Consider the following 14581-nt stretch of genomic DNA (forward strand, 5'->3'; position numbering starts at 1 on the left):
ATTCATGTTAGCAGGGCAGAATTGTGAGCGCCTCCCACAAGCTGAGCACCGAGATGCGATGCAGCGATCCTGCCCAGCGCCGACTACAAGAGGCACCGCATGAGGCTACGGGGATCGGAGTGAAACTGTGAGTAAGGGAAGCTGGGACGGGGCTGGCTGTAAATCTATTGCTATAATGTACTGGACGTGTGTAATGTATATGTAGTACATATATACAGCACACACCTCCACTACACTCCAGCAATAGAGTTACAATTCTCCCCTGCTAACATGAATAGGTTAAATCATGATCCATAGTACATAACATGTAGTTGTACTATGGATCATTTAAAGTCACCTGTCCCTTTAAGAAAAAGTATCGGTAATTGGTATCGGCAAGTACATGAGGGGATGTACTTGTACTTGGGCCTGAAAAAGTGGCACCGGGACATCCCTAATATATATATATACACACACACACACACACACCAGGTGCCAAAGCAATGTATACATATTTTAAGAAAGGAAAAACTGTATTAAAATTGTAATATTCAATACATACCAATAACAAAAGATGAATACAAGTCACGTTTGATTTCTGCAACCGCAAGGGGTGCTCAAAGTGCTCCCCACAAACTCCTCAGCCTCTCGTACCATGTTCTTCGAAATGTAATACATGGATAACATCTCTTACAATATGTATACATTTTTTGGCACCCCTGGTGTGTGTGTGTGTGTGTGTGTTTTCTACTATTGGGTGTGCAATGCTCTTATGATACTACTTAGTAAACTTGAGTGCCTGAATTTGTCTGGTATTGGCCCCTGTACACCTTTTTGTATGGTAGAACTGGGAGAGGGAAGATCAATGCATTCTTACAATGAAATCTATCGTATGATTGGGGAATATAGTTTCATTTGTATAGAGCAAATGATATGCTGCTACTCAGCAGTTTTGAATTGAACAGAATTGTGTCTGAATTGTACAGGGCAGCATGGGGAGCATTTCATGCATTGCCTGGAAGGGAGACATCTTGGTTTTGGGCGATGTTGATGGGAACCTAAACTTCTGGGACCTGAAAGCCCGTATATCCAGGTAAGAGGCATTATTATTTCATCACCTGTCTGATTTATATTGTAAATTTGATCTATAAATTCAGAGCACAGAGTTGTAGAAATATTGGAAGGATGTTTGTAAGCATATCTAAACTGTCATTTGTACACTTGAAAATGTTTGTTTTTTCTGGAATCTTAATTTGAAGTTAGTTGATTGGAAAGATTAAGTTCTACATGCTGAGCCTGTCCAAGGTTATGTAGATACACATTAGAAGTCATATAGATGGTCATAGAAAACATTAATGGGAATGTTACATTTTCAGTATTGAACACATTTGTTGTACCGCCTTCTGTGTGATGAATGGACAACCTGGTCTTTGCCCTACTGCAATGTCCTAGTTGTAGAACTGAAAACTGTGATGCAGAGAACTTGCCACCGCAGTCCCAGAGAGATCTTCGAAGTTAGTGGCTGACATTGTTTAATGAAAACTGAAATGGCAATTTTGAGTGGCCTTTAAAAATTCCTGTGTCAAACCTGGATTGTATAAATTGATATATTGATAAATGACATGAACGATGTTTTAGGCTGGGTTCACACCTGGGCGTATTGAATATGCGCGTTTGTCGCGCGTTTCGTGCCGCATGTTTTTACCACGGTTTGCGGTTAAAAAAGCCGCGCAACAAACGCACGTTTCCAGGGCTACCTGGCTGTATCCCAATGGATACTCGCGGCAAATGCGCCCCAAAGAAGCTCCTGTACTTCTTTCGGCATAGGGCGTTTTGTAGCACGTTCATACGGCCTGTAATACGCCCAGGTGTGAACCATACCTATAGGAAATAATGGGATTTCGGTGTTTGAGCATTTTGCAGAGCGTAGGAACACGCTACAAAACGCCCAGGTGTGAACCGTGCCTTACGGTGACTTATGCATGGTTTAGACAATCTGTAATCACCATATGTGTATACATTAACTTTTACAAATGTGTGGAATACTGTAGCACAGCGGTCCCCAACCTTTTTGACACCAGGGACCAGTCTTGTGGAAGAAAATGTTCCCAAGGAACGGGGATGGGGGTGAGTGCAGAGGGTCTCAGGAGGGGTGCAGAGGGACTTTTCAAAACAAGCTTGGCTTTTATTTTTATCAATAAAGACTCTCTGACAGGAAAATATCCACCTGATTTGGTCTTTACAAGGCCTGAAGAGCTGAGGATCTGAGCTGGAGAGGTCATTAATGGACAGCCATGTGAATAACCGTAGCTGGTCTGTCTCTTTGTGCACTTGGTTAACGGCTTCCATTGTAGCGACTCGGTGTCCCAGTGCCTGTAGAAACAGCCCTATTGCTTAAGCTGACCATACACCTTACAATTATCTGCAGATTTTCTGTGGTCAGATGGGAAAATTGGCCCACGTGGAGATTACTCCATCCACACAGGTAAGTGTAGATGGAGGAATCTGTTCCACCTTTTCCATCTGACCACAGAAACATCTGCAGATAATTGTAAGGTGTATGGCCAGCTTATCACTTACCATTTCTAGCAGTCAGCTCTTGGCTGTCTTCCAGGCATCCTCACAGGTGCGGCGTCTCCCCGTCTCCTTTCCCTCAGCTTGGCTCCCGCTCTGACGGCTGCAATGTCAGAGCCAAAGAGATCACTCCATTGCTGCACTGTGGATGGTCGGAGTGAGCTCATGCTGACACGCCTTCGGACCGGTATCTGTCCGCGGCCCAGGGGTTGGGGACCCCTGTTGTAGCTGACACAAGCTGCGGATCCACTTAGCATCAGGACATCAGAACTTGTTAAAGTGGCAAACACTATTCTTGTTGCCCATAGCAACAACCAATTAGATGTTTTTTTGTATGGAAAAGAGAATTGGAAAGGTCCCCATGAGCATGAAAACAGTCTTCCATATGTAATAACTATTGTAATGTACCAGGGACCATCCTTATGATTCTAAATTGAGTCTATATGTCATATTGCAGGAATTAAACTATTTGATATTCAAATCCACCTGATTTGGTCTTTACAAGGCCTGAAGAGCTGAGGATCTGAGCTGGAGAGGTCATTAATGGACAGCCATGTGAATAACCGTAGCTGGTCTGTCTCTTTGTGCACTTGGTTAACGGCTTCCATTGTAGCGACTCGGTGTCCCAGTGCCTGTAGAAACAGCCCTATTGCTTAAGCTGACCATACACCTTACAATTATCTGCAGATTTTCTGTGGTCAGATGGGAAAATTGGCCCACGTGGAGATTACTCCATCCACACAGGTAAGTGTAGATGGAGGAATCTGTTCCACCTTTTCCATCTGACCACAGAAACATCTGCAGATAATTGTAAGGTGTATGGCCAGCTTATCACTTACCATTTCTAGCAGTCAGCTCTTGGCTGTCTTCCAGGCATCCTCACAGGTGCGGCGTCTCCCCGTCTCCTTTCCCTCAGCTTGGCTCCCGCTCTGACGGCTGCAATGTCAGAGCCAAAGAGATCACTCCATTGCTGCACTGTGGATGGTCGGAGTGAGCTCATGCTGACACGCCTTCGGACCGGTATCTGTCCGCGGCCCAGGGGTTGGGGACCCCTGTTGTAGCTGACACAAGCTGCGGATCCACTTAGCATCAGGACATCAGAACTTGTTAAAGTGGCAAACACTATTCTTGTTGCCCATAGCAACAACCAATTAGATGTTTTTTTGTATGGAAAAGAGAATTGGAAAGGTCCCCATGAGCATGAAAACAGTCTTCCATATGTAATAACTATTGTAATGTACCAGGGACCATCCTTATGATTCTAAATTGAGTCTATATGTCATATTGCAGGAATTAAACTATTTGATATTCAAAGTGCATTAATTATTAAAGCGCATTATTGTATCTTTTTTAATACGGTGCTTTATGTTGAACAAGTTTCCAAATCAAATCTACAAATATCTGTTATCCCTAAAGCTGAGTAAAAACCCATTGATCTGTGATGCATCTGTTCACCCAGATTCATTTCTAATTCAAATTCATCAGCAGTGAGTGACTTTTATTGCTGCCTGGTACTGAATGTAATGCTCAAAGTGGGTTAATGAGATAAGTGACCTTTTGTAAGCATGCTAATAGCTATGTTGCATTGCAATGTGTGCTTAGCAGTGAACATTTTGATGTGTTATTATTGGTTCATTTTAGGGGAGTACCTACACACAGGAACTGTGTGCGGAAAATCCGATTTGCTCCAGGAAAAGGAAACCAGAAGCTAATTGTGCTTTATAATGATGGAGCCGAGGTTTGGGATACCAAGGAGGTAACTTTTGCAAGACCTTTGACTTTTATGAAATGCTAAGAGTTCCGCAGTACCGGCGCAGCATATCATTACTACGAATAACTAGTCCTTCAATGTATGGCAAAAAGGATAAGTGTTTTTTTTCTTTAAGACCACCCTAGTGTTCTTGATGATAGATATATAATATAAAGTGTGTGTGTATTTAATTGGATGATGTCAGAGCATTGTTACAAAGAGGCAGTTTGTGATATTCAAAGGATAATTCCTTTTTATATTTCATAGTTGGGGTTTTGTCTGATTGCCCTGCAGGTGTCACTGGTGTTCAAATTACATAGGAAGAAATTTTATGTATGTTGTGCACTTAATTGATTTACATTCATTTTAAGTAATATTTAACATAATACAAATTAAAAGTTGTAAAAATCTTTGAATAACTAGGCAGCAAAAAATTGCAATAATGTAATTTAATGGTATTACTATTGTGGCCACTATGCTGTCTTTTACTATAGTCTGAAAGAAGATCTGTCTGTGTTCCCCATAGCAACCAGATTCTATGCCTGTGCTAATGTAGGTTTACATGGGCAATACGAACAGTGCTTCTTTTCTACATTATTCTGCATTTCTCTGCATGTGGATACCAGCAGGGCCGGATTTCCCACAAGCAAGGCCAACCAAGGCCCAGCCTCGGGGCAGCAGGGGTGTGGAATTCCTATCTCCTGGCGCTGGGCAGGTAGTTGTTTTCTACATTTAGCCCTGCTTTGGGCAAGCAGAGCTAAAGGTACAGCGGGGAAGACCGAGATTACTTGTGTGCAGTCTACAGGTCTGCCATTCTCCATGGGGGGGGGCTTTGACAGGTACGGTGGCACATTGAGGAACCTTGCCTTGGGGCAGCAGAGAGAGTAAATCCAGCCCTGGATACCAGGAATGTGTTTACTGCACTTATATTGTGTACATAATGCTGTGTTTTTTGTTTCCCTCAGATTCAGATGGTGAGCAGCCTTCGTACTGGGAGGAACGTGAATTATCGAGTCTTAGATGTAGACTGGTGCTCATCAGACAAAGTCATCCTGGCCTGTGATGACGGCTGCATCCGTGTACTGGAGATGTCCATGAAGTCTCCTAGCTTCAGAATGGATGAACAGGAGCTGATAGGTAATTTGACATACATGTTGCTATTGTAGAAACCAGCACAATCAAGCTTGAAGAGTTAATTATGACCTGTCAGATTCAGGGAACATCCAAATGATGAGAAAAATGTATGGACTCCGATTACTTCCCTCTATGCAAGAACATTCATTCCTGCAATTTCCCTTTGTGTATGTTGTGGTGAGTTTGTGCCCTGTGTATAGGAGTAAGTTTTCAGGATTGATCAGAACTAAACATCTAAAAAGATGTAGTAGTAGGTTCCTTTGTAATCTCACTGCCTAGAATTGCTGATCAGGTAAAGCAGTAGATTACACAGCCAGAATACGCAAACAGAGCCGGCAGCTCAACGGGCACTGGCTCATTTCATCTGGAGATTCTCCAACCGGTTCCTTCAATCAGCCGATCAAGGGATGTCCACTGAAACCCACTGTGCACATTTTGTTTGGTTCTTCAGGAAATTAGCATAATGTATGGCCTGCTCAAGCTTAATCTTTTCTCTAGGCAGCAGACTGGGGAGACGACTGATCTGTATTCTGTTTTGTTTTGTTTTTTCCCTTTTGTAATAATGAGGATGGAAGGTTATCCTTAAGCTTGGTATATAACGTAAGGATAATGAATAAATGAATGAAAACAGTTTTGATTCCTGCATTTATTCTCAAAAGTGTGGATGGAGGAATTTCCAGCTGCGTCTATTTTATTTTGACAGTTGGCCCTGATACCTGTCAAATTATTATTATTATACAGGATTTATACAGTGCCAACAGTTTTCGCAGCGCTTTACAATATAAGAAAGACATTACAATACAATTCAAGACAGGATGGGAAGGAGGGCCCTGCCCATGAGGGCTTACAATCTAAAGGGTGGGGGAAGTGATACATGAGGAGGTAGCTGTGTAGGGATGAATTGTCTGAGAACGCAATGGTTGAGCGGTTAGTTTGAGGTGGGATAGGCTTCCTTAAAGAAATTAGTCTTAAGGGATCGCCTAAAGGCAGTCAGAGTGGGAGATAGACGGACAGGTTGGGGTAGAGAGTTCCAGGATGGGAGATGTCCTAGTGAAGTCCTGGAGGCGAGCAAGGGAGGAGTTGACGAGGGAGCTGGAAAGCAGAAGGTCATTTGAAGAGCGGAGGGGACGGTTACCTGAATACCTGACCAGTACCTACATCTGATTGTATGCAGGCGCTCTTCAGCCAACAGATTTCCGCTGGGCTTCACTGAGCTTTCTCAGGACCTGTAGTGGTGAATTACCAATCTATTGCTCTAAATGGCCCTAGCTAAGTGGATTACAGGCAGCATAGGAGTTTATGTTTACTGACCCTACAGGTAACACAGGGTGGCCATTCATTTTGTACTGACTTACAGCTAGCAGGCTACATATGGGTTTATTGGTCAGTATTACCTGTGGAATTTGTTGAACTCTAGTTCTATGCGGAGTGAATTTTGTGCTAAAGAGAATCCATATATACAGTAAACTTCATGCACTCTGGTTTAAATGTTCTGCAGGTAGATCTGAACAAACAAACTCACAAGTACCTTATTTGCTGGCAAATCAGCAATTTGTAAATTGAGACACTGATGCCTCTTTGTGCAGATTAGCCAAACCTTAAATCTGCTTGGCAGTCCATTGCAATTTGTACAAACGAGCATACTCAAGTGATCAGTGATCATTCTAATCTACCTATGCACATTCAGATTTGCTGTTCCAATGAGGGATCAGAGATTTTTTTCATGTTGCATTTGGTACAGGATCATAGTTCTACAAAATACTTTTTAGTTCGTCTTTTTTTTAAATTTAAGCTGAACTCCAGACAAATGGTAAATTCACAGTTGAAATACACGGGGTTTGTCATTTTCTCCAACCAGTCCTGAGATTACCCAGTTTTGGCAGACATCACACAATCTGGTTGATGCCCTGACATTTCTTTGCTGCAGATCAGCAATACTGCTTGGTCACCACTCCAACACCAGACTGTGATTGGGCAATAGAGTAACATAAGCAGACTTATCAGGTCTTCTTTCTCCTTCTGTCAGCATGTTCCATGTCTGCACATGTGGATGTAGCAAGGCTTGGTTGCTGCAAAATTCTAACCATCCCATACCCAGAGAGTTCTAATCTAGAGGGGGATCATATGAGGCTTTCCTGAAAACCGATCAGTGCTTATTCTAGTAGAATTAATTTTAAAAGTATAACCACTTCCATAATGCCATTGATAAACGGCACTTCCAAAAACACAACCGGCAGACCAGGTTGCCCATAAGTGACTGTGATCTGAGCTGTCATTGGACAGAGTAACCAATCATTGGCTCTGCCCTTGTGAGCGCTGGGAATTAATCACAAGTTGGCATTTTTTTTCACACCTGCCTGTAGTTCAGCTTGAAGTAGAAGATAATTACAGTAATTAAGAACACTGTATTTGTGTTTTCAGATCCCGTGTGGTGCCCATACATGCTGCTTCCAAGAGCCTCTCTGGTGTTAAAAGCTTTCCTGCTTCACCTGCCTTGGGGGGAGAAACACTCCTTAGACATTACAGATGTGTAAGTTTTATTATGCACGTATTCTTTGTAATGCAAACATACGCCAAGTTGGGAAATAGAGCAATGATGCACTGGGCCTTATTTATCAAACTATCAAAAATATAAGTGTGTTACTGCACGGCAGCCAACTTGATTCTGACCTGCATCAGAAAATGTGGAATTTGGTTGTGATGCTGCAATTGTGAGCGGCTTTCATACACTTGGACACTTTGGTTGTACGCCCTAAAGACGATTCTTTTCTATTGGTGATGCTATCCAGTTCTTGGTTATTGTCAGAGCATCAACACATATGCTTCAAGGCTTTCACAGTCCAATAGTGGTACCTGCAGGAAAAGAGATGTTAGTGATTTTGCAGTTATGTCTTTCAGTTTGTACCACTATTTTCTATGCTTTTTGAATTCAAAAGCCAAGTTGACTAATGAATGTTTTTTAATGGCAGGGTCTATCCAGAACATGAAGATGTGACGAACCTGATCCAGCAGCAGATAAACTCTCTGACCAAGTGAGTTGCAGATGTTTGCAAGTATACCGTCATGAATGACCTAACTTGGAGTCAATGTTTTGTACTGCGATCACTGATGACATAAATGTGCTGCTGTGGCCATCTGTCCACTTACAGCCTGCTAAAGGATTGCACATACAAACACTGAAAAGAACTAGGCTTGAAGTTTCATCTGTCTGTGTTTTTTTTTTCTTCATTAAACACAGTGGGGGGAATTTATCAAAGCAATTGCGAGTGTTTGAACTTGCACAGAATATATTTGCACCAGATTTATGAAGCTAGTGTAATGTTGTTCATAAATTAGGTTTATTAGACTCCAAGAATGAAGACTTCTAACTTCAGGCCTAAAGCTTAACTGCCGTATCTTAAAGAAGTGGTCATGGGGACTTCTTAAGTTGTGAGTGTTTTCTTAGGTAATGCTCCAGTTTCAGACAGCCGCAGAACAAGTGCAGATGAAAACACGTGCAAAAAAGTGCAAAAAACATGCAGTTGAAAAAGTACCGCAAGCTCTTAAGAAAATAGGTGCAAAACACATGCAGTTGGAAAAGTAGTGCACGCTCTGAAGAAAACAGGGGCACATGTTAAAAAGACAAATTTGCACATAAAAAAAATGATCTAACAGGCTAAAACTGTCGCAAGTGCTTTGATAAATTCCTCCCATTGAATGAAAATGAACATCCTAGTAAATTTGCCCCAGAAATAGGGCTACTGCCAAGTACCAGATTCACATCCACATACAGAAAAATGCTTTTTAAAGTGAATGTAAACTAGAAAATGAATATGTGATGTGTTAATAGTTCTCCATGTATTGCCAGGGTCATTCTGTTAAAGTGAAACTCCAACCAAAAGTTGTCTTTAAACTTTTGGATAGGGTGGGAAAGACTTTGAAATGCTCTATTACCCCCCTCACTTGCTGTGTGCTCTTCTGGACAAGAAGTAAGTGTATATCCCCAGTGAGGATAAAGAAACAATAACAACTTTACAGAGCCACTCTATCCAAAAATGGATTTCCACTTGAAGAATGTGTTTACTTCTGTCGCCATGATTGAAAACTACATTTACAGTACATTGGTAATATAAGTATAATTACTGTTTTGTATGTCTTTGCAGTGATGTGAAGGACCTTCTTCTAGACCCAGATTTCAGGCTCACACAGAGGTGTCTATTGGTGGCAAGGTACATTCAGGTTTCCATGTAGTCATGTAGTCATATAAGTATTCCTCTTAAAAAAGTGGCTTTTATGAATGGGGTGTTCATACTACTTTTAATTCAAAAGCTTTACTAAATATTTTCAGCCATGTGACTGCAACATTCCAATATTATAGACTCTTAGCTGAAGCTAAGGTGTCGTTCACACCTAGGCGTATTGGATATGCGCGTCTGTCGCACGTTTTTTTACCGCGATTCGCGGTAAAAAGGTTGCGCGACCGTCGCGCGTTTCCGAAGGCTACTTGGCTGTATCCCAATGGAAACGCGCAACAAAATGGCCCAAAGTAGTACCTGTACCTTTTCAGGCGTGGGCCGTTTTGTAGCGTGTTAGGGACGGGCGGAAATACGCCAAGGTGGGAACGAGACCATTGAATACAATGGGATTTAGATTTTTGAGCGTTTTGTAGAGCGTTCATCGAGCGTAGAACGCGCTACAAAACGTTCAGGTGTGAACGAGGGCTTACTGTCACTTTATTGAAAATAAGTTTCCTTATCCGGGTGTTTTAGGTTAGTGAATATTGCCGATTGTGTTTTTTGACACAAGTGAAGACTGGCTGGGTCAGTTGGAATAGAAAATATAAGGCTGATAACAGTGAAAGGGTTAAAAACAAACTTCTATGTTTGGTCAGTGTGTCCTCTATCATCCTTCTTCCATGTAATACACAATACAGCCAGGTTAATTGAAAACGACTAATACCTGATGGCTCCTTCTGTGGGTGGCTTAAACAGGACAAGAACTTCCCGAGATAAAGCCGGCCTGCAGAGCACATATTATTACATGGCGGCTACTGTCCAGCTGTGACTCAGAGTCCTCCTGTCATGTTCCCTCACTGTTATTGTTGATATGGTTTGCAATAATCTCCTCTGCAGGTTATATGGGGATGAAGCTGAGCTTCATTTTTGGACGGTGGCTTCTCACTACCTGCAGGTTTACCAAAGTAATTCTGATAATCCCAAAATCCCAGCAGAACCCCTGGACATCTGTTATGACCTACTGTGTGAGAATGCTTACTTCCAGGTAGGTGGTCTGTGATTGTGCAATGTGATACATGGGAATGCTGATATTATAGAGAACTGCTATATAATAGCTAAGCCATAGATTTCTTTTTCATTTTTAAGGTTAAGGATTAAGCATTCGGTTAAAGGTATATGGGAAGGGGAGGTAACGTGTAAAGGCATTATGTCGGGGTTGGGAAGATTTAGATCTCAGGTGTGTGTTGGGGTCAGGGCATGTGAGAGCATATTTTTCCTTTTTACACTTTTTTAGCACTGTCAGCATTAAAACATAATGTACTCAATGCAGTCCACTGTTAGCCAGTAATAGACATATTACAGCATGATGTCTATATTTGGTTCTATACAGCCTATTCTCTTCCTTTACCTGCAGAGATTCCAGTTGGACAGAATTTGTCTTCAGGAGGTGAAACGCTCCAGCTATGAACACACCAGGAAATGTGCAGACCAACTATTGCTACTAGGACAGGTGAGTGCACAGATCTCTGAAAATACACAGACAACACAAGTGAATCCCATTTACTATTTTCCAGTGTATTATTAAGTGTCAGTTTGTTACCTATACAGGTAAACTACATGGGCAGCTTTAAACAAGACCTGTACTAATGGTGAGATATTATATATAATCTCTTTTTGGAACAAACTCTAGATCAGGAGTTCTGACTTCACTTACTGCGTGCCTTTTCTGGGGTCAGTGACTCAGAAATTATTGATGTCAGAAACAAATGGCGTTTTCTGGAGGAGGTCAGCAATGGCTCGGACCTCACCTTTCTTCCTCACATCCAATCGCTATCCAAATCTTGCCGCCTTCACCTTCGTAACATCTCCCAAATACGCCCCTTCCTCACCAATGAAACCGCAAAATTACTCACACACTCCCTTGTTATCTCTCGTCTTGACTACTGCAACTCCCTTCTCGTTGGCCTACCTCTACACAGGCTATCCCCCCTTCAGTCTATCATGAATGCAGCTGCTAGACTCATTCACCTAACCAACCACTCAGTGTCTGCAACAACCCCTCTGTCAATCCCTACACTGGCTTCCAATAGCCCAAAGGATAACATTCAAAATATTAACAACCACTTACAAAGCCATCCACAACTCCGCCCCCGGCTATATCTCAAACCTGGTCTCAAAGTATCACCCTAACCGTCCCCTCCGCTTTTCAAAAGACCTCCTGCTTTCCAGCTCCCTTTTCAACTCCTCCCATGCTCGCCTCCAGGACTTCACTAGAGTCTCTCCCATCCTCTGGAACTCTCTACCCCAACCTGCCCATCTATTTCCCACTCTGACTGCCTTTAGGCGATCCCTTAAGACACATTTCTTCAGGGAAACCTATCCCACCTCAACCTAAACACTGAACCGTCACGTTCTCAAACAATACATCCCCACACAGCTACCGCCTCATGTATCACTTGCCCCTCCCTTTTAGATTGTAAGGTCTCAGGGGCAGGGTCCTCCTTACCTACGTGTCTTGATTTGTATTGTGATTGTAATGCCTTCCTTATATTGTAAAGCGCTGCACAAACTGTTGGCGCTATAGAAATCCTGTATAATAATAATGGCAGCCCACACTTTATTTTTTTTCTCATGATTGGTGTCCTTGCCTGCTGCCAAGCATCCTAAACCCGTGTCTGTCATCCTACTTGCAGCACACTGATTTCAATGTGCCACAGATGATGTAAATGCCAGCAAATGGTTAAATCACTTGGTACCAATAGGTTATTACTGCTATGTGAAATGGACTGAACTACATGGATGATTTTGATGCTGAATATGTCTTTTACATTTTAAAACAACCCCTCTGTCAATCCCTACACTGGCTTCCAATAGCCCAAAGGATAACATTCAAAATATTAACAACCACTTACAAAGCCATCCACAACTCCGCCCCCGGCTATATCTCAAACCTGGTCTCAAAGTATCACCCTAACCGTCCCCTCCGCTTTTCAAAAGACCTCCTGCTTTCCAGCTCCCTTTTCAACTCCTCCCATGCTCGCCTCCAGGACTTCACTAGAGTCTCTCCCATCCTCTGGAACTCTCTACCCCAACCTGCCCATCTATTTCCCACTCTGACTGCCTTTAGGCGATCCCTTAAGACACATTTCTTCAGGGAAACCTATCCCACCTCAACCTAAACACTGAACCGTCACGTTCTCAAACAATACATCCCCACACAGCTACCGCCTCATGTATCACTTGCCCCTCCCTTTTAGATTGTAAGGTCTCAGGGGCAGGGTCCTCCTTACCTACGTGTCTTGATTTGTATTGTGATTGTAATGCCTTCCTTATATTGTAAAGCGCTGCACAAACTGTTGGCGCTATAGAAATCCTGTATAATAATAATGGCAGCCCACACTTTATTTTTTTTCTCATGATTGGTGTCCTTGCCTGCTGCCAAGCATCCTAAACCCGTGTCTGTCATCCTACTTGCAGCACACTGATTTCAATGTGCCACAGATGATGTAAATGCCAGCAAATGGTTAAATCACTTGGTACCAATAGGTTATTACTGCTATGTGAAATGGACTGAACTACATGGATGATTTTGATGCTGAATATGTCTTTTACATTTTACACCCCTCTAAACAAATTATGCAGTAAAATGAGAGTCAGGACGGATGACGCACTTCACTTAGTTTACTAGGAATATATTGTATTGAACAGAATTGTCTTCTGCAGGTAAAAAGTCAGTGCGGTGATACAAAATGGACCCCAATAACCGCTCACCATACTGTATTTTAGAAGTTGTCTGGCTTCTGCAAAGGGGAGCAGAGGGTAATGAATGTGAAAAAATAATCTGTTGTCTGACCATAGTGAACAGATATCTGGTTGCTATGAAGTACTGCTAATAGAAACACCTTATTGAGTAAACTATTTTTGTCCAGTCCAATTGATATCTGCATCGGGTAGTAACTTTCAGTATCTTTTTTCTGCAGACGGATCGAGCTGTACAGCTGCTGCTAGAGACCAGTGCCGACAACCCACAGTATTACTGTGATTCACTAAAGGCCTGTTTGGTGACCACAGTCACTTCCTCTGGACCCTCTCAAAGCACCATCAAACTTGTGGCGACCAATATGATAGCCAATGGAAAACTGGCAGGTGGGATGTTTTTTTTCCTACAATACTATAGAATAAATACCCATATCCACTGGTAGCGTGAAACGGCATAATTCTCTCATTTTTGATCTATGTTCTTAGGTAGAATTACTCCACGTATTATAAAATCCCCTAAGATGACAATAGTTAAAGTGTATCAAAACCCCAGTAGTAGCCTTCTCTTATTGGCTACCTTTTTGGTTTGTTAAATATACAATTAGAAGCATTTTGTCATATCTGCTTAATAAGTGCAAAAAAAAAAAACTGTTGAGAAATTCAGAGCTGTCCTGTGTCCTTTGCACACTTCCTGTGTTATCTCACAGAGCCCTCCTAGTTCTTATAATGGACAACAGAATGATTAGCCTGTAGAGATCTGAGAGTGGGAGCGTTTGAGTAGTTTAGCAAAAGACACTGGGAACACTGACACCACCAGTCCATAAAATGCTGTGTGTTGTCAGGCCACAACAGGACTAAAGAGCCGAGTGCATTTCTGGCAGATCAACAGATATTTTTCTGTACTTGCAGAGTCTTTAAAAGGATAAGACACGTCGAGTGGGCATGCATTGGTAGAGATGTGCTGCATATGCTTTTTTTTCCCCTTGACATAAACTTTAAACACTACCCAGTACTCCTTTTTTTTCCATTTTGAATTGAACAGGGGAGGTTAGAACCTCTGCCAAGGTTTTATTGCTGTGTACTCAGTGAAAAGAGCTCTCAAGCTCTCAATTCCTGTATATGTGATGGGTGTCAGAACAGGAACTCAAGTGGGAAGCGGACCACTAATATA

General features: G+C 42.2%; 1 protein-coding gene across 1 annotated transcript in view; it reads left to right on the top strand.

The window, feature by feature from the left end:
* The window catches only part of WDR11 (WD repeat domain 11), a 75985-nt gene that overhangs the window by 52670 nt on the left and 8734 nt on the right, over nt 1-14581 (top strand). Inside the window, exons 17-25 of the mRNA XM_018566644.1 lie at nt 966-1072; nt 4195-4309; nt 5269-5440; nt 7859-7967; nt 8407-8469; nt 9580-9645; nt 10549-10696; nt 11066-11161; nt 13632-13797. Coding sequence (XP_018422146.1) covers nt 966-1072; nt 4195-4309; nt 5269-5440; nt 7859-7967; nt 8407-8469; nt 9580-9645; nt 10549-10696; nt 11066-11161; nt 13632-13797 — 1042 coding nt within the window. The remainder of the gene's footprint in view (nt 1-965; nt 1073-4194; nt 4310-5268; nt 5441-7858; nt 7968-8406; nt 8470-9579; nt 9646-10548; nt 10697-11065; nt 11162-13631; nt 13798-14581) is intronic.

This window comes from Nanorana parkeri, unplaced genomic scaffold, assembly GCF_000935625.1.
Source record: "Nanorana parkeri isolate BGI_ZX_2015 unplaced genomic scaffold, ASM93562v1 scaffold965, whole genome shotgun sequence".
Taxonomy (NCBI): Eukaryota; Metazoa; Chordata; class Amphibia; order Anura; family Dicroglossidae; genus Nanorana; species Nanorana parkeri.